The sequence below is a fragment of the Bombus vancouverensis genome, chromosome 9 (assembly GCF_051014615.1).
Source record: "Bombus vancouverensis nearcticus chromosome 9, iyBomVanc1_principal, whole genome shotgun sequence".
Classification (NCBI taxonomy): Eukaryota; Metazoa; Arthropoda; class Insecta; order Hymenoptera; family Apidae; genus Bombus; species Bombus vancouverensis.
The window spans coordinates 15,876,660-15,899,978 of record NC_134919.1 but is presented as its reverse complement, the minus strand read 5'-3'; the positions used below and the strand labels follow the sequence as shown (position 1 = coordinate 15,899,978).

The 23,319-nt window shown below is 37.0% G+C and overlaps 1 protein-coding gene across 2 annotated transcripts in view; it reads right to left on the bottom strand.

Annotated features, from left to right (window-relative positions):
- The window catches only part of Con (leucine rich repeat protein connectin), a 349,474-nt gene that overhangs the window by 110,422 nt on the left and 215,733 nt on the right, over positions 1 to 23,319 (bottom strand). For both annotated transcript variants that reach the window (XM_033337975.2, XM_033337976.2), the window contains 2 exons: positions 20,871 to 21,439; positions 15,531 to 16,024 (listed from right to left, as the gene is read on the bottom strand). In XM_033337975.2, coding sequence (XP_033193866.1) covers positions 15,531 to 16,024; positions 20,871 to 21,415 — 1,039 coding nt within the window. In that variant the 5' untranslated portion in view covers positions 21,416 to 21,439. The remainder of the gene's footprint in view (positions 1 to 15,530; positions 16,025 to 20,870; positions 21,440 to 23,319) is intronic.

Sequence of the window (23,319 nt, the reverse complement as noted above, 5' to 3'; positions counted from 1 at the left end):
CCACAGGCGCGTCTTTTCCTTCTTTTTCATTCCTCTGTTTATCCGTCTCTTGTCCATTACTTTCGTCCGTTGTACGCGAAGGATTATGTACAAATAGTCAATCATAATGATATGGAATTTACCGGTGGAAGAAATAAAAATTTGCTATATTCAGGCGTAACGTAATTCTTTTACACTTCGACTTTTTACTAGTCAATGATAAAAAAAAGAAAAAAAAAGATTTTGTTTTTTTAATTTTCTTCATTTCACTAGTTTATTATTTAAAGCGACAGTTTAAATAATAGCGGATGTAGCGTGGATTGTTCACCGGAAGAAACGCAAGTACCGAATATATCCAAAGTTAATGGTAACATATCAAATTGAAGTTCTCCATTTTCATTCTCTTTTAAAGCCCGCGTTTCAAAGGAAAACATCGTTAAGAATGTTTTTCTTGAATTATACATTTTTCTTACCACAGTGTACACTACGCGCCGGTATTCAGCAGCGTTTCGCGTTATTCTAAATATTGAATTACTACGTCCGAGCAGGGCTCTTTACGAGATAAAATAAATCTTGCTTCTGCTCGTGGCATTACCTCGACTTTATACGGCTAATGGCGAAGATAAACGTGAAATATTAAGAATGACGTTATCTGGTTTCTTAAAAACCAGGCTCCTCGAGATCGTAATTATTTGCCAGGGGCGAGAGGGATCGCGTTGCAGCCGCTGTTAGCCGCCACTGACCCAATCTTGCTCGAATTATTCTCGTTAAATTATTGTTGCAACAACGAACCATGAAACTACGTCGATAGAGAACAATCATCGACTTACCTTGAAATCGATCGTAGACCTAAATAGTGAAACTGATCGCACGTATTGCAGAACCAAGAGAAAACATACGAAGATACATTTTTCTTCGTTTTTTTATTGTTTTTATTTTTAACGCGTTGAATTTTAAGGGAATTTCATTTAATATCAATTGCATTAAAATAACTGAACGATTTAATCCCGAAACTCGATATCGTTTATTTTCCTAATTACAATAAACGAAGCGAATGTTCAGAGATTTCATGATCTATCGTATTGTGTTTCACATTTTATTACGTTCTCGATCCTTGGAACCGTAGTTATATTTACGGCTCGTAGGTTTCGTGGAATTGAAAAAAGAATGAAACGTAAATTTAAAAATGTTTCTCTTAATCGTATTACTTGCACGAAGCATTCTGCGCAAGCATCGTTGTAAAACAAACCGAGCTGTTCCCAGTGCCGTAGTCGTACAAAGCAGACGTCCATTAACCGCCACCGTCTCCTTCGAACTTTTCTGCTCGAGCACGCGTTCGCGTTTTTGACGACGGCCCCGTCTAACAAGACGCTTCGAAATCGACACGTGCGCCCTTCCTGAACCCCCGTTCAAATCGAACGTGTGGCGCGAGCAACTTTGACGCGGTGGTTCTCGAGTGTGCGCTGGCGCAAGAATTAAAACGTGTCAAAGGGTTGAACTCGCTGCCGCGCTCTTTGAACGTCGACGCGCTTTGTGACGGCGTGAACACAGTCGATCTACTCGTACGCTGTTCTGTTCTTCGCTAACTTTGATTAGAATTGCTTTTATTTGTTGCCCGCTTTCGAGTACGAGCTGCGAGCTGAAGGATTTAAGGCTCGCTTTTGATAAGGATTTGTTTTACACTGCTTTTTCCTGGTCGTTTTACGCGGCGAGAAAAAGATTTCTCTATGCGCGTTTGCAGTAAACTATTCTCATCTTCTCTTTGTTTCATTAAAATTCTAGTAATTTCTTACAGTTCATATTGAAATTGTTACCACATAATTGAATACTATTTAATGTAATCTTGTAATGTAACCTTAAAAGATTAGATAACGCTAATTATTACGAATAAAACTGTGCTAATTGAAATTGGATGATAATCATTGATTTTTCGTATAGATGCCAGAATTGATTGACTTTGAGACTTTGAATCTTTCTCTCAAACAGGATGAAGCTTCTTCCAAATTTAACGAAAATCTATCTTTCTTAATTGCTATGATCATTCCCTTCGCCCCTAAAAAAAAAGAAAGAAAATATTAGAAAAAGGCAGAGAAATCTACTCTAAACTCTTGATATCTCACTTAAAATTTCCAATCATTTCCGCTGCAGTTGCCGCGCAAATAGACGAACGTAGCAAAACCCGCAAATTCCACCTATAAAAAGTAACGAAGCAATAAACTGCGCTCTCACATTGTCAACTTTTGACACACGATATCTCGTCGCAATATCCCTCTCTGGTATGTAGCTGTGTATTTCCGAAAAGCTTTTCCAGCGATCGGACAGGGGTGGCGAGGCCACGAGGCAATTATTTCGCAAATCGGCTCGATCACGCGGTGGTTGTCGTTTCGTCGTTTTACGATCATCCACGCCGACTCTCCATCGAGTACAGCCGACAAAGTAAAAACAGAATTTGCTGATAATTTACAGGCGAATATCGCCGGCTCGTAAACATATCCTTCCTGTTCGAGCGTGGCGGAAAGTCAAACTCGATATCGCGATATTAGCAAATAACGCGGCCGCCAGAATTGACTGCCGGCTATACCGAATCCATTAGACGCGATCGATACCCTCGTGTTTAATAGATTTCGATTGACGCTCGATGCACAACCGTCGAAATGTTGTTTGAGATCGATGGTATTGGAAAAATGCGGCCACCAACGCGCAAATATTTGATACTGATAGGTGTTTCGCCAGAGGATAAGTCGGAAAATGTAGTACAGATTGGTTAAAGTATTCCAACACTCATAGACGCTTTCTATCAATATATTTATACACGTTACGGGTAACGTTACGAAGTTTCATTGGCAGCGTTTACGAGGCTCGTAGCGATTCTCGTGATTTCAGGGAAAACCAAGGATATGTCGAATTTAACGAAAATATGAGAAAATCATTTGAATATATCAACGATGGAAGAACTTTTTCAACGAAAGGCAAACAAAATTCGCTCGTAATTGACCTAAAAACGTATCACAGTTACATGGCATAATACGTTTACTCCTTTGAAGAATTACGTAACATTCGTCTTAAATTCGATGACAAATAGAAAGGAAGCTGTTTTTTCCTCTAGTCTGTAGGTTCCAAGCAGCACAGAAAACACGTCTAAATTAGCAGTGGAATTTCGGGATAATTTTATTTAAACGAAGTGAGTAATAAAGCAAAGTTCAAACAAAGTGGAAGGCACGCGGCATGGCTGCAAACACGTACAAATGAAATATACGCTGACTTTGATTTACCGTCCAATGTTTTTTCCTCGACTTTATTTCGAGGTCGGGACACTCGCCATCGCGAGATCGTTCTCCATTCCCTTTAAATTGTCATTGTTTTAATCCGATTAATCCTAATATCACGGTGACTGCGTTCATGAGCATTACTAATCCCTCGGATCACAGGAATTATTTACGAAGACTGTAGACAATTACGTTGTATCGATTATTATAATGCGTCGCATACAGCACATTCTATGCACAGGAATAATCATATTTGATTTGCATCAGCTTAGAAACAGTTTAGAAGAGTGTGAATTCGAAAGTGGTAATAATTAATTGTGGTAATAATAGATAAGCAACGAATTATTATTACGATCCTTTGTTCGAACGAAAGTAATCTGAATCAAGTGGAAAAATATAATTCGATTGGCAAGATCGTGTGGTAAAATTTAAAGAATAATTACAGTTTCTGTAACACCGTTTACAGAATGTATAAAATAATCAAATATAATTAATACTTTAAGATGAAAATCGACGGAACGAAATATCGTACTTGGACAGCTTTTAATAACAACTCCGATTTCTCAAGAAAATTAAGAAAAGAAAGCGTCGACATCTCGTAAAACGGTACGAAATGTATTATCAACATTTTTCTAGCTTACGCGGTGGAAAGGAGCGCAACAAAAGGTTGGAAGAAATCGTAAATCAAAGCTTGTCTATCCTTTGCTCGTTTCTCGGCCGCGTGCCGCCTATAAAGCGTATTTAAGACGTTTCGCGAGACGGTTGTTCGTGTTTCAGCTCGTGAAATATCGCGAAACAAGCTGATCGCTGCCGCAAGAAGGGTCGAATCGGGGAATAAACAGCGGAAAAGCACCGATACGATCTTAAGAGGCTCCGTGAAAGTCCTTTGTTTCTGCTTCTATTTTCATCATGGCATAACAGAAACGTCTAATTTCTGCTAAAAATGCATCTAAACCAGCCAGTTTACAAACGTATCGTGTACGTGCCGTAGCTTTTTAATGGATTTTTTATTACAACGTTAAACAGGAAGTTGGAAAGTAGCAGCAACCTAAATGCAAGAACTATCAAAGTAATCGAAATAACCTGTTCCTAACTTTTCATAGTAATTTTATCTTCTTACCGCGTTCGTTAACTTCGTAATATTCTGCGAGCAACGATATTATCCGAAATATTCTTCTTTTATTTTTCTAACGATTCGCATACTGCAGCTGGACCTATCGACTAATTACCGAAATATCGGAAACAAATTAGCGCGTCTTCGAAATGAATTATCCGCTGAACGAGTGCGAATAAATAACAGCTGATTGATAGTTACTAATCTGCGATTATAGCAACTGCGTCAATCCGATCTTTTTTTTTTTTTTATAAATTGAAAATCTGTCGGCAATCAATCAAGAATCAATGCTTAATTATTTCTTCAAAGATAGAATTGAATAGGATTCTTAACGACTAATTGACTGTTTGACAAGCGCTATTTTTTTTGAAATTTTTTGAAATTGAATTGAAATGCATGAAATGCAGGTCGGTCGATATCGACACTGCATGCCTTTCGTTCCACACATTTGAATCATACAATTATTTACATAAAATATCTCTCAAGCATAAAAGCGTGACATTAATGATCACCGTGTAATGTTTAAATGTCAATTGACAGCTACTCGATATCCGTTCAGAGCGAATAATCAACGCACGACAAATATGACTACATATCGTAACTTAGCTTGCTGAAACACGCATTCTATTCTTCCATTCTACAGATAATCACGACTATACTGACGATTCTTATTTTCCAAAGACTTCCAATTGCACAGCCTGAGAAACGAGACATTCAAACAGAAGCACGCGAGAGTTTTGTTTTGCATTGGATTTTATGTTACGTACAGAACGAACAAAATTCACAATTGATTTCTTCATATAGCATTACGTACGCGTTTTACCCCTTCCGTAAATTATTGTTATACAAATACCATAAATTACTTGGAGCGAAAAGAAGAAAAATCTAAAATTGGTCCAGAATCCTTCGATTTCTTAAAAATGAGATCGAAAATTCGTCGTGGGAATTTCTTAAAACAACGTCTCAAGTATTTCAATTGCATAAAAAACAAAAACATGTAAAATTCTCTAGTTTCTTCGGACAAGATCTAAAATTTCTCAATTTTTAAAGAAGAAGCGTAAAATTCTTCATCGACGTAAGGAAAGAGCGAAACACCTAAAATACTAGAATTTCTTAGCTAAAAAAAGTACTATGCAAAAGAAGACAGTTTATCAAGCGGAACGTACGGTCGAACGCGTGTGCGCGATTAGCCAGGATCATCGTGTAAAATGGCAGCCGTACGTTTTATTAATCGGGCAGCAACGAGCCGCGCCACCTGGTCGAGAGGCTATTTCGATATACATATATCGCAGAGCGGCCGCGATAAGGTGATAAATTTCCAGCAATTACTCTTGCAGCTAGCTTAGCTGGCGATGATGCATCCCTCGTGCCTCTCGTTGCCTTTCAGAACCCTCTATCGTCGAACGGATGCGCATTTTACGCCGCAGAGTCGCTTTTCTATTACGCGACGGCTAGCTGTTTGAAGAGAGGCCGGGGATTTATGGGCCTGGGACACGAGAGATCTATTAGGGATCGATAAAGAGAGGTAGAGATGCTGGAGATGCCATTAGGGCTTTTGAACTCGTTGGTCAATGACAGTTTCCAGGGGGAAGAACGAACGAATGCGAAAGAAATACGCGAGTTTGAAGAGCGGTTATTCCGAAATAAAGATTAACGAGAATATCGAGAAAGTTACTTAACCACTTTCCTTTACTTTATATTTTCGTTTTCGTCGTAGATATTTTCGTTATTCGTTCGCGACCAAAGATTTCATACGAATAAGTTTGCTTATTTATTCTTAAATTTCCCCGTTGCTTATTCATAGCCGGCGCTTCTAGAATCCTAAAATACAATTCGTATTCTGAAAATGGAATATCGCAACGAAGGAGAAAGGCAAACGAGGCGCGTGCTAGTGAGAAATGTTTTTCCTATATTCGAGAATATTCAATGTTAAAATAATAAAATTGTGAATTATCGGCGAAAAGTGGTAAAAATTGCCGAGGAAATAAACGAAGAAGCAGATAGAACGCGACTATTTATCAGATTTTGCCAAGTATAGATATTCCTATTTTCGAGACGATAAAACTGCATGTTACAAACGTCTTAGCTATTGATCTGAAATCAGAAAAGATCAGCAAAGTCTCTTAGCTAAATAGCGAAGTCTTGTTCCAAAGTAAATCTCGTTTCGAAATTCCTGTCTTCACAGCTTCGAAACAACGAAGTCGTGTTCTCCAAACCACACGAGTCTCGTTTCAAAAAATCCCAACCCTTTCGTGATCAAGAGAACGAAAGGTTCTACTTAAAGAAATTCTCATTTTTTATCGAACTAAATCAATTGTTAATCGAAATATCGAGCCGCTGTTGTGTCATAAGGGTTTCATTAATTTCAGTATTTTCTGCTCTCGGCCCAGGCTTTATTAAACGTGATATATTAACGATAATTGCCACTTTACGTTGTATTGTCGTTATTAACTCTATTATTATTACAATATTGCACGAGTATCGTTTTACATATTCAAATAATCGTCTCATCAAATGTATACACAGAACGTCCCACGATGAAACAAGTTTGAAATCTTACGACACTCTGTGTATATATTTACGTATATGTAATTGATCTATTGCTGGACCAATGTATGTATCTGTGTCGATTGCTCGTCCTAAAAGTAATAATTCTTCCTCTTTGCTTGGCTTCTTACAACGGTACCACGAGAAACAACAAGGAATGGAGATTGATATTTCATGTCTTTTCTTTTCACTTCCACGGTTACGATAAATCTTTTGCCGGAAGTTGAGGAATGCTTGATGGATTTTAAGCAGAACTATAGGTACTTGGTGAAAGAGATTTGAAGAAATTCGGTTTGTTTGCTATGTTTTTCGCGAACGAACACGAGAAAGATATTTAGCTGGCTGGATTATTCCTGGTAATTCTTTAGAACGAATATTTTTATACAGAGGAGAAGAATTCTTCTGTTTGTTTTAAAGTGAAAGGAAATTATAATTACGTTTTAAATTGTTCAAAGTAACGTGAATATTAATTATCGTAGTAAACGTGAAGAGTATGCATGATAGTTTATTATCCTATTATCACGTATCGTTCTATTTATAAAATTTCATTTTATTTTATATATTTTATATCGTTACAGATATGTTTTAACACCGTAAGCATAATTAACAACTTTTTTAATTAAATATATTCCCATTCCTAACTTTCTTTAACCATTCCACGTATAATAATAACTTTCCCATTTTTTTCCTCAAAATAATACGATTTTCCAAGCTCTAAAAGAAATCCTTCAAAATTAAGATTTATAAATTTCCATTATTCAAGCAGCAAAGTCGAGTTCTTTATGACACGATATTTTGCAATACTTATTAATAGATAAAATTTACAACGGTAATTATTCTGCCTTCTCGACGGTAGTTCTATAATTTAAGGAAAGTCGTTCAACCTGCACGTGTACAGGCGTAAATACCTCGCGGTGGATGCAATATCGCGCGACTTTAAGGAACAATATCGGGGTTAAATATTGAAGCATCTGTGTGCCACCTGTGGCGCACATATTCAAGTACGTATTTCCTATAATCGGTTGCTTCACCTGCCCGATATCCAATGCTGGAGAATAGCGTTCGCGATAAGTTGCCTGGAGAATCGTGAAATTTATGCGTGCAAATTCGAAGGTCGCGGAACAGCAAGGCGTTGAGAGAATAAAAATGGTTCTCCAAAAATGTGTTCTAACGACGTCTAATGGAACACGATGGAAATAATACTTCAGATATTATAATAGAGAAACTATTATCGGGCAATCTTAAATCATCTATTCCGGTTTCATCGCTCCATAAAAGATTCTTTATTGGACTTTTTTTATCCTCTGTTTTATCAGTATATTCGATACATTTAAGCTGCCTCTCTTAATCGAACTGCGATGTATCCTTTTTCAATATGTTCGATAGATTCAAGAATTTAATATTCCATGTACATGAACTTTTAGGAAAGGGTATTTGCTCTTTTTATAGCCTTATCGATTCTTAAATTTCCTTGGTAACCTCGAATTGATGTTCGATTATTTGATAAAAGCAAGAAGACGAAGTTTATTAAATTTTTGCATAATACAGTTCCGAGAAAATAGCGGTCTACCCACAGTCATACATTCTCAATACCATCTAACCGAATTGTGTGGCAATTAAATTAAAATACGTCTGTTAATACGTCGATCACGCGCCTGTTAAAGAATAAGGCAAAGAAATAACTGTTTGGAATGTAAATTCATCTATCGAGGAGTCGTCCTATTGAGGGGAAGGAAAATAAACGCGAGCCATCGAACGAGAAGACGAGGATATAGAACTCGATGAAATCGATGTGCTGACATCGGTCTCGTTATCGAACTTTTCTTCGATATCTGACCGAATGTTCCGCTCGAGTATCTCTCATCGGACGTGTGTATGCCACCTAATGCGATCGAGCGTGTTTGGCGAACGAATTTATAAATTGACAGGTATAAGCTTCGTCGAACGAACGAGAGAACGAAGAAAAATAAAATCGCCTGCGAAAGGGAGAAATCGAGTTACATATTATATCGATCGCGAGAACTGTAATCCTCTGTGGAAGATTCATGAAATCGAATTGCGTTTTAAGCATAATGGCGGTTTAGTACTGACTAATAGCGTCCGATCGATCATTTTGAGGTTAATCGATCGGTTGCTATTAATCGGATATAGTTTGAAGTTATGGTTGATTTAATTGATACTAATATCCGCATTTCGTTGGCCATTGCGTACACTTGTGGCTCAGATAATTATTAATGCCACCGAAGTTTATTGGATTCGACGTTGGCAGTTTTTAAGCCTCCAAAGCGAAATTTCAATCGACGCGAATTTTCTTTTAATATTACGCGCCGTAATAAAATACTAAAATAACACTGAAATATTTCATTTCAATTGGTTCACTTTATACACTGTATAGCGGTTCTCGATTCTTTTTGCTTCAATCTCGGCTGAATTTCGATCAGGAAAAAGACTTTTAACGTTTTAGGAGAATCTTTACATTTTCTTGAAACTCATTAAGAAATTTGTTAACGATAGTACGACTTTGTAATTTAGAAAAAATATTCTGCGGTGAACACCGATTCGATGTCGCATAGAAGTTGTGTTCGCTTCTCTTTAAGTGTAAATTTAATCGAACGATTCGCTACACTCTGTGGGTTTGGGTTAGCTGAATTTTGTATTTAACGTCAGCGAAAATCTATCCGTCGTTGATCTTCTGCGCAAAATAACACGAATGTCAGAGTATGCTGCATTGTAATGAAATTAAAATCGATGTTATATAATAGAACGAATTATCTCAACTATGCCACGAAAATAAACAAATTCGATATATTGCAAGGTATCCAAGTGAAATCGGGGCATGAATTATTAATGAATCATTTTATCTACGTGGCATATACTGTACTGGTTCTTGAATACAATTTAAACCACGACCGCGTTAAATAACGATTTTACATTTATCTTAGATTACCTGAAATTTTCCTAGTCATGCTCGTTAAATTCTTCGTTAAATACTTTTCGATTCCTCAAATTTACAAATTTACCAATTTCTACCTTAAATATTTGAGAATATACATACATATGTCTAAATAATTCCCAACAAATAACCACTAATGGAATGTAAAAATAATGTATATTGGATCATGCATATATAATGTAATTATAAAAGCTTTCTATTCTAAATATACTTTTGTGGACCACTGTAAATAATATACCTTCTATGGAATTTATATATAAAGGCGCACACTTCTATTAATTCGTAATCGAAACACGACGACGCGAATAGCGAAGTACAGAGATAGCCTTTTTAATAGAATCCTCTGCAGGTTCGTTCGAATTTAATGCGCCATGTATATTTGATGACTCTATATCAGCGGGAATCCGCTTCAAACGTGATTCATTCGTAAATGGAACGTGATTTGCAGTGGTGATATGAGGAGGTGCGCTTTAAAGTCGAAATTCTCAGATCACTTTCTAATTTATTTTATGAAACGACGATAATCATTAAGCTCCGCAACTCGATTCTAACATTCACGGGTGTAAATTTTGCAAAATTGACTGGCTAGACGGCTGTTTCGCAACATATTTATAACGTACTCATTATATCTTTAGGAACAATGGAATCGTAATTGGAGTTTCTAAAACGTTCCATTAATTTTTCGTTGAAGAATCGGTCGAGAGATTTCGAATATATGAGTTATCTGAGATATCGATATCTGCAAGTTTTAATAAATTAGAGAACTTTATATGAATTTTATATCCGTGCATGATAGTTATTTTAAATTAGATAATAATATATGCCTGTTACCGGTTGTCCAATAAACTGAACGAACCCCTGAAAACTTTCGATTGAATCGTCTCTCCTTTTTTATACATATTTCCCTCTACATTCTATCTTTTTTATATTTTTCCAAATACAGCTTGAAAAAAATGTGCATCTAAGAAGCGTGAAAAATTAATTTTTTCATTTTTCCTAAAAGATATTGAAAAAGTGTTTTAAATCATACTTCTATTAAATATATGATATTTGGAAGAAATTATTAAGATCTGAAGCTATTGATTAAGGATTAATTAAGCTATTGATTATGTATGTGAAGATATGACATTGCATATGTGCATTACCAATGTAATAATAATATCTAATAATTTTATTATATAAGGAAGAAGATTTTATCCGCGTGTAATAACGTTCGATTCAATTCTCCCTGTTAATATTAATTAATGATCACTACATTGCCGAAATTAGACGAGGCGAGTTAATATTAAAGCCGTTTAATTCAATATACGTTTCCGGTGTACTGCTTCAGCGAAATGATCATCCTTAATTGAATTCGCTGTTCAAACATTGATTAAAAGTATTATCATTATCATCAAGGTATTTCGTTTGGCAATATAATACCAAAATTATCATTGTTACTTTCGACTCCATTCGTTTCATAATCGTTTTATCGGCTCGTAAAGTCCGTGCTCTTTAAAATTGCATGCAAGCGATATTGAAAAGTCATACGTTTCGTCTGTTATCCGATTTTAAAATTAGATTGATAATAACCAGAATGTTGCTTTAAATATTTGGAAAATTGGGTGAAAAATACATCTATTATTCTGTGTTAACACAAAGAATCTTTGGCTTCGAATTATTTCGATATTTATTATTAATCACAGACTTGAAACGCGTTAGTATAAACGAAGATCACTTTCTATCTTTTACAGGAGAACAACCGTAAAATTCGATACGCTGTTAACTAGCATCATTGTTTTTTATTTGTTGCACATTTTTAACGATTAAATATATGCTCTTTTATTCACCTATCGCTGAATATTATCAAAATATTGATTGCCACGACATTCGTATTTCATTGGTATCGTACAAAACTTCTTGGGTTTACTGCCCGTTTTAAAAAGGTAAAACATTTTTGCACATAACAGGCCATTCATCTTTCCCACAAATTGCAAGTCATATAAATCCATTAAAGACGAAACAATGAAATAACAGATAAAAATGTAACATTACTAAGAGACGGAATAACTGAAATCGCGAACTCGACGAATCTAAACATCGTCCCAAATCGTGTCATATGTCTTTCCAGACGTTGTACAGATAAAACCGGAAGCATAACCAAATAAAGAATTTCCACGATTATAGATTCGTTAATTGGAACATTAAAAATAAAAAATACTCGAACGTTCTACCAAGTGTTATCATGAATATGCAAGTTCCATCAGGAAGTTCTTGCCTTCCTTAGAAACTTCGTTCTGAAAATCGTCTTGTTTTACCTCTTCCTTCCTATCCCCAAACCTTACGGTACCCGCATTCGAAGCTGTCAAGTGCTAGAGGGTCGACGACCCACTGTCTGACGTTCATCGGTTCTCTTATTAAAGTTATGCTTTTCGAAATTTCTTGCCGCGAAATCGTCGTCCTGGACAGGATTTGCCAGGAAGTTGGTCAGCTTTTCGGCCTGTCTCGTCCAATTCAATTAACTCGTTCGGTACGAAAGCAAGTTTTGCAGCCCCGTAAAACGTTTTGACACTTGAAACTCCCCTGGCCTGCTTGTAGTTCGAACATGTATTTTGGCTATTTCTGGGGATACCAAAAGAAGTAGACGGATGGTTTTCAAAGCTCGATATATCGTAGAATATCACAGTGTATCCTAGAATTTCATGCGTTTCGAGGATTCTCTATCAGTTTTTCATGATTAGAATTTTCCTGATATTTCTTTCGATATTTTTTTTACAGAAAAATATTGAATTTCCGTGAAGTTTAGAGTCCCATCACTTCGGTGAATGTTCGAATGCTGGATACACATTCGATGTTTTTACAACCGTCAATAATAGAGGAATCAATTATTTATATCGTTGAATTCTCGCAGATGAGATGGATGAAGTTTTAGATGTACAGTCTTGTCGAAGATACGTAATATTAATCAAAATATGACGTATCAAACTTGCTATATCTCGATCACGGTAAAGCGATGTTGGTTACAATTGTACGAAAGAATCTTCGAGTGCTCGTTATCAACAACTTTTTGGTCCATCTTTCTTAATGTTTCGACATTTTAAATATTTGTATCAACGACACATTGTCTGTTCTCCCAACTTGGTTCACATAACTTTTCAGAAAGTTGTATTTAATGGTAAATTACCATAAGAACGTGTGACGTCTACTAGACGAGATTCCAAAAGCTGAAGAATAACCGTGATGCAACTGATACAGTTGGTGCAGTGAGGCTAGTGGTTTTGAGAAGACAACATTTTCGGAACTGTACGAGTCTTATCGTTAGTGTTGAGCGATTGAAGGCAGACCACAGTTATCGTTGCGCTTCTCAAAAGACAGACAATGGTCGGAGGCGGCCTTTTTGCCGCTCTATGGTAATTTCAGGATGGATAGAACGCGCTGCGAGAGACAGACCAACCTCTGCGATATCGGAAACTGCACGCCGCTTGGAAATATTTTGCCAGGGATTATTTACATTTCAAACTAGAGGGGCCGGCTCCGATGGGAAATAATCCTTTTTTTTGTTTTTGTTTTTTTTTTTTATCTTTTTATCGTTCGTCAGGCCACGAGATGAAGGATTGCGGAGGTATTTCATTGAGATTTGATCGCGATGCACGTGCGCCTACGACGAGTCGATGGAAACTTGTAGGTTTTGTTCCATGTACACGTCTGTTCGTGACTATCAGAACATCTAGAGAAAAACGAGGTAAACCTGACAAATTATTAAACCTCGTTTGAAATATTAGCCTGTAAAGGTCTCGTACGTGTCTTTTACAGCAGAACAATTTAAAAATCCATTTTACCCATCAACTTTATATTACGGCAATTTCTCTCGTTTTATTTGATCTTAGAATTAATCGTGTGTATTTTGAAAGGAAATTGCACAATCAACAAAAATGGATTTCTCGTACGAAATTCTTCGTGCGAAATCCTGATTAATGCAGGATGTTCGATTCGAAAATAGGAGATCAAAGAAAATTGCGATTGTGGTTCCACAATAATCAACGATTGATAAACTATGACGTTTTGTGCAAGGGCAACAGGAATCCTGATACTTATGGATAGGTTTGTATCGTGCATGAACGTTTTATCTCGTTTCCTCGCGAGATTTTCGAAGAAGAATTTTCCTTCGGTAAAGAAACTTCCTTCTACTTACCTTTTACTTTTTTTCTTATATTTTGTTTAGTTTGAACATGCCGTAATTGCAACGGAATTAATCATACATGATTTACTCGCAGAGATTTTTTCTTTTTCGTGAGCCGCACAAATTTACCTAAGTGAAACTCGAGTAAATCTAAATTTACGAAAGCGAAGCGAAACTCATTAGAACTCCTCCTAAACTTGCCTCCCATTAACCCCACGATTACCAAGATGAAACACACGACATATATTTACTAAAATAGTCTCGAATCTTTCTTAATTAGAGAACAGATAACGAACCAACAGAATACTTCGATTGTATCCACACACGAGTATATTTTCAGCAAATATTTCATAGAAATACGCGGGATATTGTAAGGACAATAGAAACTGATCAAATTCTGACAAGACATATGTACATTTACGTTATAAGCAGTTGACAAATACTTGTAAAAATGTATAAAAAAATTCTTAACATTTTCTGGTTGCTTTTTTAAAATAACAGCCCGTGTCATTTTAAAGCAAATTAATCATTCGGTAATTAATCATACAGCATAATATTATCGAGATCAAAATAAACAGCACGTATTTCACGCGAATTGTGAAAACAAAATGCTTCTGCATACTTATGAGCAGTGTAGAATGAAGTAAAAACTAAAAAGAGAAATGAAAGCAATTGTCGAGAATCCGGAAGAAGGCATAATTTTGCGACATATTCACTGATAAATCGACCAGTAAAATAGCAGATAATCGTTAAAATGGGGAAGGTACCGTGGCATGGGGGTTGCAACCCTCGAGTGGTCAGAAAATTGGCACGCATCGCTCGTTTAACCATGAAAATTAAAGATTTCCAGGCACGATAACATCGTATCCCGATCGCTCGGCTAAAGGGCAATTGCCGGGCGCGTAAGTCGACCGAAGAGATTTCAGATATTCGCGTGGGATATCCCTTAACGACGGCCATTATAGGATCGTTAGAAAATTATCTATTAAGCGTCAACGAGAAGAAAGTTGCAGCGTTTTCATCAACCAATTACGAACGATGAATCTCAATTTCCTGACCGGCGATTTTATAGGTGTATTAGGTGTTAAGTATTCGACCTGGAGGGTCTCCATAAAATTGTTACGGGCATTTCGTCAGAGTTCCGCTGAGAGTTGAATTTTTGCCGATCGTAAAATTGCGGTCACCAAAGTCGATCGCCATTCCGTAATCTCCGCTTCTCGTTATTTTTATGGAATTTCTATCCTGGATTATTCTAGTTCAGAATTTTTATAGCTTCTTCGTGACGTTCAGCAATTTCGGTTTTCTAATCGAGTATGTAATTGACACGCTTTATAGGATTATTGCTCGAGCTCGTAGATGTCCGGCAAATTATTCCAAACTTATAGTTTATTAAAACGCCGTGCACAATTTTTAACAAACTTCCTACTATTCTTTATATTTAGTCAACAGGAATCAACAGGAATTTCAAAATCGGACAACTTTCTAAAAATGTAGAACGAAACCGTCACTCACCGCTCAGGTAGAATTGGCTGCTGCTGTTGTATAAATTCGTCACGATTGGCTTGATATTATCGAAGGTCAAGGTCTTTAGCGAATTATCCCTCAAGTCCAGCACGTACACTCCCGGTGCACCGGCCAGGAAATCCGGTTCCAGGGTGACCAACTTGTTTTCACTGAGCTTCAACTTCTTCAAATTCCTCATTCCGTCCAACGCCTTCTCCGAAATATACTCAATCTCATTTTGATCGAGGTCCAGCTGTCTTAACGAGGGCATCTCGATGAAAGTTCTATCGCCAATCATGGCGATCAAATTGTTACGCATGTCGAGCTTCAGCAGACTTCTCAAACCGTGGAAACTATCCGCGGTGATGACTTTGATCTGATTGTCGACCAGCTGCAGTTCTTCCAAAGTAGTCAGATGCTTGAACGCCTTGTCGTGCAACGTGCTGATGTTGTTCCCGTTCAGGGAGAGTATCTTTAGCGATGGTAGATTGACGAACGTGTCTCTGGAAATTGAACGAGCAGAATTAACAACTTCTTAAAATAATCAATCCAAAAAGTCCTAAATAATCAATTCGTTTCTATGCAAATTACCCGAACGGGTAATTTCAACATTTTGACTGGGTCTGGAATGAAGCAGCCATCGTATCGCTAGGGTTAAACGAAGATGGCAAGACGAGCTGCGAGAATGATGGAAGAGACAGAGTTTCCAGGAAAAAGTTGCACGAGGAGGATGCTTTATGACCGTGTTAATGGCGCCGCGCAACACGAACGACATACTTGGTGTATCGAATCGATGTCGGAGCTTCGACGTTGATAGGGATGCGCTCCTTAAGGAGCAGTTGTTTTGTTTCAAGAAGGATGAGGTTGCTGACTTTTGACGGTTGTGTTTTGAAGTTGCTGCTGTGGCTCGGTTCGAATGATTTCGAGTTTTTTTTTGCGAGGAACTTGGAACTTTTGAAAAAAGATGACGCGTGATTCGCATTGGATTAAACGCAGTAAATACGTAGTGTTACGTAGAGTAAAAAATGGAATTGGATATGTTTATATTTCAATGTTTAATATTTTTTATTTTTAACTATATGGCAATTCGGAGAATCGATGTGATAGAAGTGCCAAGGGAAATAACAGGAGAAGGAATTCTGTAAAATAGTAGGGCAAGTGGTAGAAGAGATACAATAGCGAATACTGTTCCAGATACTGGATAGAATAAAGCAGAAAGCATTTTTCAAAGCTTATAAGTTTCAGAAAGAATATTACACGGAAGAATAATCTATTTCTTGAAATAACGACTTTAGAATAGTAATTGTATTTATTCATAAATAAGGTATATGAATCATGAAGTATGTTCATCATTATTTACATCATAAAGTATGTTCTTACGAAGTTTCATAGATAGATAAAAGAAGTGAATCACGTTGAAATTTTGTACGGACACGTCGCGATTTTTAAAATATTTGTCAATAAGAACTACGAGGCTTTTTATCGAAATATATAAATTGTATCTTTAACGGGAGTGATATTGAACGTAAAGAAAGAATATACGTAATGCTCCTACAGGAATATAAATCTATTACTACAGCTATTCGGTCCATATCTTTCCTTGAAGCAGCCGTAAAGTCACGAATGCTTCGTGTATCGGCACATAAAACGCGATCCTCATTATTAAGCATCTCGTAAACTATTACGTATAGAACCAACTCGATACGGGTCAAACGTCTCCATTCTACAAAATTCGCTCGATAAATATACAGTAAAATCGTAGAAATTTTTCAGTCGTTCCTTCAAAAATAAAAATATAATCACATGGTAATTTCCAATTCCTATCTTGCCTCACATCGATCCTGAGAAAATTTAAAACGTACAGATTATTTGCTTCTACGCTTTTCATCAACCTATAAAATTCAAGTAGATTTACATAAATTTGTCGCTCCCCTTTATATATAAAAATACAATCACTAGTTTATCTCAGGCCAATCTTAAGAAGGCTGAAAAGTAATCTGAAATCAATTTAAAACACGTCACTCGCCGCGAGATAAAAAATCAATCAACCTAAGTACTTCTAAAACACTCTCGAAACACTTCCAACGATTAATCCTACCCTTCGATCAATTAAACCCGCATATTCTCCGCTTCGGCACCTTTCAACCCTTCGGAATATTCTCGAGAAATCTACACAGAGGCAGGATACTCCCCCATCGAGCAATCTTTTGTCGTCTATCCGCGTTTACCCTAAGCGACCGCGTTTAGACGAAAGTCGAGCGATCGAGATTCCCCGCCTTATTGTCCGCGTTTCTATCGCGTGACTGCATTCATATCGAGCGTCAACGATTATTTATGATGTTACAGGGCGCGGCGCGATGCAGAGATTGCGAGTACTCGCGCGATCACGCGCGCGACACCCTCAGACTTTTCGTCGATAACGAGCCGCCAGTTGCAACTTTCGACGCCTGATAATGCGTTCGGTATGCACCCCAAGTCGCGTTTTGCACGCCAGATAGGAAATCATAATGCATATACCGTTACGAATGCTGGCAACGTTGTTCGCTTTCTAGATTTCTCATTCGTTTAATCAGAATCTTGAAAGTACGACAAGTATGACAATATATGGACTTTGACCATCGAATTAAGACTACGCTTGTTTAATTACAGCGTGTATACGCGCAAACTTTATCAGATAAATGGAAAATCGTCGTTGGTTGTCCAAACATTACAATTTCATTTATTCAAATAATTATTTAGAATGTAATTAAAAAGCATACTTTTTCCAATTACAGTACGTTCTGTACACACACACACACACACACACACACACGATGTATCACGTAAATTGTCGTTGGTTGTTCGAATATAGCGATTTAATTAATTGAACTAGTAATTACTGTAATTTGTTATATCGTAAAATATGTTCGAAAGATTCGATTACTTTGACAATAAAGTTAGATTGGTAGATTTGAGTAGAATCTGTTTCTAGCTACAAACAGAATTCTACAAACAGAATTTTGTTTTGCTTTCACATCAGTCATATTTGCGTTCCATTAATTTCATCGGCGAGCTAAACTTGGATTGTTTGATTCAATTGTTTATTAACGACTTCGATAAGTTTGCTCTGATCGCGTTAATGTGGTTGGTACACACGAATGGAGCTGTGTTAACCGGTTAACCGGTTAACTGTGTTTTATCGATTAACTCTTAATTGCCAGGTGCACTTTATAAACTCTGTTCACTTTGTCGTGTAAATGTAATTGATCAATTCGCGTAGTACACATTGCTCGACTTAATCTCTGTTATTAACTTGTCATTAAGTTATTTCATTAAAAACAACTTTAACTTTAGTCGAAAGCTATGAGTATCACGAGTGCAATTTTTATCTTGTGCTTACACACATACAAGAGAAAATGCAGTGAAGAGGACTGAAGCGTGTAAGTGACACAGGTCAAGGTTTAGTCAGACATCGTGTTCCTATCTTCTAATAAATATTCTATTTGAAGCTTTGTTCATGAACTAATCACGTGTATTTTATTTTATGAATTTATATCATTTCAAATAATACCTAGTATAATTTGTTCAAATTTATCAAAGAATATATTGCCTGCTAATATCTATGCTAATATCTGCTATATTATCTTTCATAACTTAATGTATTTAATTAATGGACACTGAAAATACCTCTAGCGTGGAATTACGCGTTCTATGTTATAAAATATATCGTATAAAATTTATCTATGAATTAAACGAACAAAAAGTAAAAAAAAGACGAAACACATATTTAATGACTCGTTCTTTGTCACTTTTAATGTATCGTTGTGGAATTAAATACTTCATAATTCTTCGTCGCTTCCATCATTCTTTAACATTTTATCATACAGCTCCCAAGGGATCAACAAGATAATAATTTAATCCAACAAACTATCACAATCTTCTATCCGTTTACGACAATCAACTATTTTGCTCGGTTACTCATTTTTACCCCATCAATTACCACAGGAGAGACAGACAATTACAGATGTACATATATCGCTTTGCTCCATCTTTGTAAAGCATTTTGATAGGAAGAAAATATTAGATTATAATTAGATTATGAATACTCTATAAAAATATTTGAAAAAGTAAAGCAAAGACTTTGTACGAATGAATAAATTGTCGCATATATGAAAGACGTAAGTAACGATGAAAATTACATTAAAAATTGATGAACAGAATATTCCTTAGGACAAGAACTCAGGCTAGTGGAGTATTTCGATCGACCCAGTAACGAACACCTAACGAATCTCTCGAAAATAAAGCTTCATAACTTTACTAATGAATAACTAATCAAATTATTCTTAAATCTTTCTGAACGTGATAACGTACATTTAATCACAGGTTATATGTAGTCAGTAATGGCCTAATCGACAATTAATGAAGCGAACACATCGCGTACTGCGTATTTCGAGACATTCTAACGCGAGGAGTCGATTCGATTTGCTAGAGGAGTCCTCTGATTCTCCGAAACGCGAATTCTCCGCGCATCGCGAAATTCCACGACAATTTATGCAGTCGGCTCGTAAAACGCTCCCTTCGAGGAAGACATTTTCACTTTACTCGAGCTCAGACTCCGTAATAGAGTGTAATTGAACGAATCAGCCGGAATTACAAAGGGTGAGGAAAGGGGATATTCGAACATCATCGAACGACGTTTATGTGTGGTAAATTGCAACCAGCGATTCTTGTTTAACCAATTCAGGTAACTGTTTAACTAACAGCGGAGCAACCTCGAATTATTAAAGTTATTTCAATTATAGTAACTTTTACTATTTATCACAAAAATATTTTTGCCAACGTGAACTTTGATAATCGTCTAGCCGGAATTATTGAAATTATTTCTTATTAAGTAATATTTGAGTACTATAGGTTATCGGTAGACACTGAATTCTTATGCATTTATGGAAGATTCAAAGGGGATTTAGATAGAAAAATGCAGAGAATAATGCCGCTGATATGCAAAAATATATAAAATTTCCAAAGTATAGTATCTCTTGTAATATTTTGTAAGCGAAACAGATGCTTGTCTAGTGTCTACTATTTCAATTGTATTCGTAAAGATATGAATTGCAAGATAAAGTAGTCTAATTGTCGGTGCTTTCTCGAATAAAAAAAAGCTGATCTCGAATTACTAAGAATTACTACGAATTACTAGCCATTTAACTACGATAACTTCGATCATTTATCAAAGATATTTTCTCAAATATGAAACTATAAAAATTATTTCTCAATGACCGTCATTCTAAAAAATTTCTACTCGAAACATGCCAAATATAAATGCGCGAAGGAATTTAAAACAGAGCTTAACAAAATAAAGAACGATCCTACCTATTGATCTCGGTGATCCGGTTCGAGTTCAAAAAGATCGCCGTTAGATTCTTCAAGTTCTCAAACGCGTGCGTCCTCAGCGTCGAAATGGAATTCGTGCTCAAATCGATTTCCGTGATCGTAGGAAGGTTCGAGAACGCGGATTCCTTCAGCTCCTCGATGCTGGCATCTTGGAACGTGATCTTCTGCAAGTTCTTCAGCTGTCTCAGCAGTTGAACCGGTATGTATTCCAATCCGTTTGGCGTTCGAACCACGAACTTTAGCTTCTGTAAGTAGATCTGCGAGGTGAAGTAATTCCACGTTGGATCGTTAATGCTGAACGGGCTCAACACGACGCAAGTGGCTTCCGTGGCGTTTCTAATGGTATTGTTATCGCAGTAACAGTACATAGGAGCCTGTATGCCTTCGATCGCGCAGATGTTCACTTCTTTCGTCTCTTTGGCGACCTTCTTCTTGCCCCGTGACCTCGTCGAGGCTGACAGGCTCGAAGGAAACATCGAGGTCAGAAACAGCAGCTGAAGAAAGATCCAGGATAATTGTTTCATCTTGATCGTCGCTCTACAACGAATCTGCAAGCAGAGAAGTTACGTGTTGGAAATTGTTTCTGGTTATGATCGATCAATTATGTATGGGTTATCGATAGAGATACGAAGGTTGTGCCGCTGGCATATTAGCGATAATAGAATTATTAAGCGCTGATGAAATATACAGCGGAAGATACATGGGATGCTTTGTGTTGTCGTTGGACACGGTACACATCGCGCTTTCGGATTAATTACTGCGGATATCGGCGATTGGATTCTGTAAATGGAACGGCGTAAAATGTAGATTCTAGAAATTTGATAGTGCGATTAATCGATTATTGTATTGTAATAGAGTAATCTATGATTGGATCGTTCGTCGGTACGATTTTTATAACAACGACGAACTGCAATTTCGATCAAATTCGGAAACTCTGTGAATGGAAAAAAAAGTATGTAACTTTCTGCGGCTCGTTTTATCATCGTCGTTGCGATCAATTTTTGTACGTTTATTATATTATCCTTTTAGTAACCATCTATCATAAAATTATCAAATCACCAAAAGCCTCCACGTAAATTTCTTCCATTCTCGTATGACGATTCACCCTATTCCTTCGTACCTTCCTCGAACTACGCGTTATCGCTCTAACAGTGAACGCGATCATGCTTCATCGGCCCAGAAAGATCTAGTCGAGAGCCAACGAAACAAAGGCGGAATAGGTTAGGACCGTAGAAAGTGGAAAGAAAAAAGTACAGAAAGGTGGAAGAAGGCTGGGCGCTCGGGGGTGTAAAGGCCGTGAAAGAGGTAAACGAAGGGGAACAGGAAGAGGGAAAGGAAGGCGAGTTCACGGCCGCGTGGACATGTGTGAGAGAACCTTTCACTTGTCGACGCCACGCTTTTTTCTTTCCACTTTCTCCATCGCAAAACGAAGACGACCCAAAAAAGACAGAGGCTCGCGAGAAACTCTTTGAAAAATTATCATTCCGAGCGGAACGCTCGCATAATACCGCGTTTCGTTTGTCTTTATTTTTCAAACTGGCGTCCGTCGACGTCCGGCGTCGCCTCGGCTCGCAAGCCGCTCCCGCGTGGGTGTATTCTCGCGGTCATCTTCGCTTCACGAACGTGAAAAATGCTCGCAAGTTCTTTTTCCGTGTCTGGATTCTGTCTTCTGTCTCATCCTTTGACCACCACGTGTTCTTGTTTTGTACAGGATATTTCAAAGTGGCGGCATCAAACCGATGGATATACACCGTGCTTCTTATTAGGTTGTCCGAAAAGTCGCTTACGTTTTGTAAGGAAATAATAGACGCACAATATTGTTTCTTTTATATTAGTTTATTGAATTATACGCGAACGTAATAATAGAAATATAACGAAATGGACCATACCTAATTCAATAAAATAATATAAAACGGAAATTGCTGTTCGTCTATTTGCGCCTTATGAAACGAAAGAAACTTTTCGACACGACATGAATATTTTCAAACACGAATATTGGCAAATGAAATTATCAAAGCATTTTGATCCACGAGTGATCGAGTCTTTGGGTAACCTAATAATAAGTATCTTGATCGACGAATAATCGAGTAAATATAGCCACGTGTTTTAATATACAAACGTTTGAAAATTCATTCTAGTCATTTATTTGCTAGTTTCAAGCTCTAGTTCCTCTTTTTGATCAAACGATGCATCCTAACAGAGAAATAAAAAAGCGTATAATAATCGAAAAATAATAAACTCTGCCCGTTTTTCAGACCAGCAGGAAATTTGTTAGCTCGTAAGGTGTATCGAATATATCGCCTGGGTCAAGCACGGTCGACTTACTGCATCGCGTTTTTATCCACGCTCGTTTTTTTTATTATTCCCGCGACAACGCGGAAAGGGGCGAAGCTCCCACTTGCTCAGCCTCTGTTTGCACCCATCTATT